This window comes from Amphimedon queenslandica, unplaced genomic scaffold (genome assembly GCF_000090795.2).
Source record: "Amphimedon queenslandica unplaced genomic scaffold, v1.1 AMPQUscaffold_13195, whole genome shotgun sequence".
Taxonomy (NCBI): domain Eukaryota; kingdom Metazoa; phylum Porifera; class Demospongiae; order Haplosclerida; family Niphatidae; genus Amphimedon; species Amphimedon queenslandica.
The window spans coordinates 3,621-5,890 of record NW_003546569.1 but is presented as its reverse complement, the minus strand read 5'-3'; the positions used below and the strand labels follow the sequence as shown (position 1 = coordinate 5,890).

Genomic DNA, 2,270 nt, shown 5'->3' with positions numbered 1-2,270 from the left:
TTACTGTCAGTGCCACAATTACAGGAGCAGAGGTGACACCTATTCCAAGAAATAGCTTCACATTCGATAGATTATTCTATAGAAAAATATATATACATAAATTTAAAGGAAAAGCATTACTCTATTTTTCTGTGATGGGTTGTGAAATATTCGGAAAATTCTCCAGTTTTTCATTAATATGGTTGAGTTGATCAGTAACTGTGAGAGCCAGAACAATGATACTGTCACCTATCAACACATTATTTAATCACAGAAATGACATTTATTTACAATACTTACATTGCATATTGGTTTTAGGTTTCCATTACCAGTCATTCCTATGTAATAATTAGCAAGAAACAAGTAACCATTAGCATATCCCAATGTACAGCCAAATGTAATGATAGCATTTAGAATGGGTGATGACCCTTTAAAATATCTATTGAAATAGTAATTCATCAATTTTTGTAACAGCATGACATTATGAAGGTACTTCTTACTTGTTATTTCTCAAATGATAATTATAAATCTGTAGGAGCATACTGATTACAACTCCAATGCTTAAGAGCACTGTTATAGAAATGTAAGATGTCATTATGCTGCTATCAAAAGGTTGCCTGCAAGTGCATGAGCCATTAGGACACAATCCATCCATTGGTTGATTACATCCTACATAACAGTCAGGCATGGGGTCAAGCACTTGGTGCTTGTACTTAAGCACAAATAAGCACAGCTTTCAAAGTACTTAATGCTGCTTACAAGTACCTTTTCAATATAATCTATGTGCCTTGTACTTGTACTTAATTACTTTTACAAATTTACAAAAGTGCTTTTAAGCATAGCAAAAATTACACACGAATAGTGTACATGTACATGTACATCTACATGGTACATCTACATGTACATCTATACATGTATGTCGATGTCATGTACACGCACCACTACATGTACACATACATGTACATCTACATGTACATCTACATGGTACATCTACATGTACATGTAGTATACAAGTTTCGTAGCACATTGTGTGATTGTATGTTAACTTGAAGAACGGTAATGGCATCACCATTAGTGGTATCACTCCAAAGCTCTCTGCGGTTTCCATTTATTATGAACAATTCACAGAGTTAGTGTTTATTAGATGCAATAGTAAATTAACTATAATTGTAATTTTACTTTATTTGTACACTTATTGAATAACTAGTACTTATTAATGTAATTAAGCACTCTGGAGAATGCTTATTCTTGTACTTAAGCACTTATGTTAAAGCTATAGATTGTGCTTGTGCTGGTACTTCTAACACATTTAAGTGCTTGCGTTTGTGTTTAAGCACATTTCCTAGTGCTTGACCCCATGTCTGATAACAGTGCATGTACATACATGCATATACAGTCACATTTGTATTAGCATGTCATACCTTTCCATGTCACATTACAGCAAAACTCAGTGTCACATTCCTGCAAGTTAGTGCTGTTAGTTGAGTCATAATAGCCTATGATGCACTCTTTTCCACCTAAAAAGTATGTAATTGTGTGCACTATAGCTATTTGTTGTACACATTAATTATAAATTAAGATGCTACATCTCACAATAACTTATCATAGCTAGTACAATTACATAAACAAAGTTACTATGCTATGTAGGTTTATATTACTAATGCAATACATGGAATGTCTAGGGAGTGATGATTAAAGTTTTAGCATTTAGATTGTGACATAACTATCTACCTGTAAATTGAGTTACAATGGCTGATCCCTGTTTTCCTTGATTTTTATCAAAATCATATGATCCCTATTGTTTATCAATGAGAATTAGGATAGCGTAATAAATCATCTTACAGCCAATCCAGTATATGGGCTGACAACATTGAATAAATTTTGCTGGAGTTTTTGTACTAGAGTTTTACTTTGATTTGAATTTGAAATCTTCCAGGATTGGTTAAGAAAATTATGTAATTCCTCTGTGGTATAATTGTCAATGGTCACATTCCATGTTAGAGCAAGTATTCTAGCAGCATCATAAGCATAAAATACTTTTGAATGTAAGAGAGAATAAAAGTCAGTCTCTGTTAGTGATCCGTTGTTGTTTAAAATTCCCAATGTTGTGTTCCTTTCTTCCTATATGAAATTATAAACAATGATTGCTTAATTAAACAACCATACACATAATTTACATAGTTTATATCTGCCAGTGTAGACAATTGCATGTCAACAAACAGAGTTGATTCTATAGCTTCCTTCATTTCATTGTCAGTACAATCGGTTCCATTTGCATCTCCTACTCTCCA

General features: G+C 32.9%; 1 protein-coding gene across 1 annotated transcript in view; it reads right to left on the bottom strand.

Annotated features, from left to right (window-relative positions):
* Window positions 1–2,270, bottom strand: part of LOC109584583 (uncharacterized) — a 5,196-nt gene that overhangs the window by 2,551 nt on the left and 375 nt on the right. Inside the window, exons 2-9 of the mRNA XM_020000372.1 lie at window positions 2,157–2,265; window positions 1,822–2,100; window positions 1,711–1,774; window positions 1,401–1,496; window positions 480–648; window positions 280–418; window positions 121–228; window positions 5–76 (exon numbers count right to left, since the gene is read on the bottom strand). Coding sequence (XP_019855931.1) covers window positions 5–76; window positions 121–228; window positions 280–418; window positions 480–648; window positions 1,401–1,496; window positions 1,711–1,774; window positions 1,822–2,100; window positions 2,157–2,265 — 1,036 coding nt within the window. The remainder of the gene's footprint in view (window positions 1–4; window positions 77–120; window positions 229–279; window positions 419–479; window positions 649–1,400; window positions 1,497–1,710; window positions 1,775–1,821; window positions 2,101–2,156; window positions 2,266–2,270) is intronic.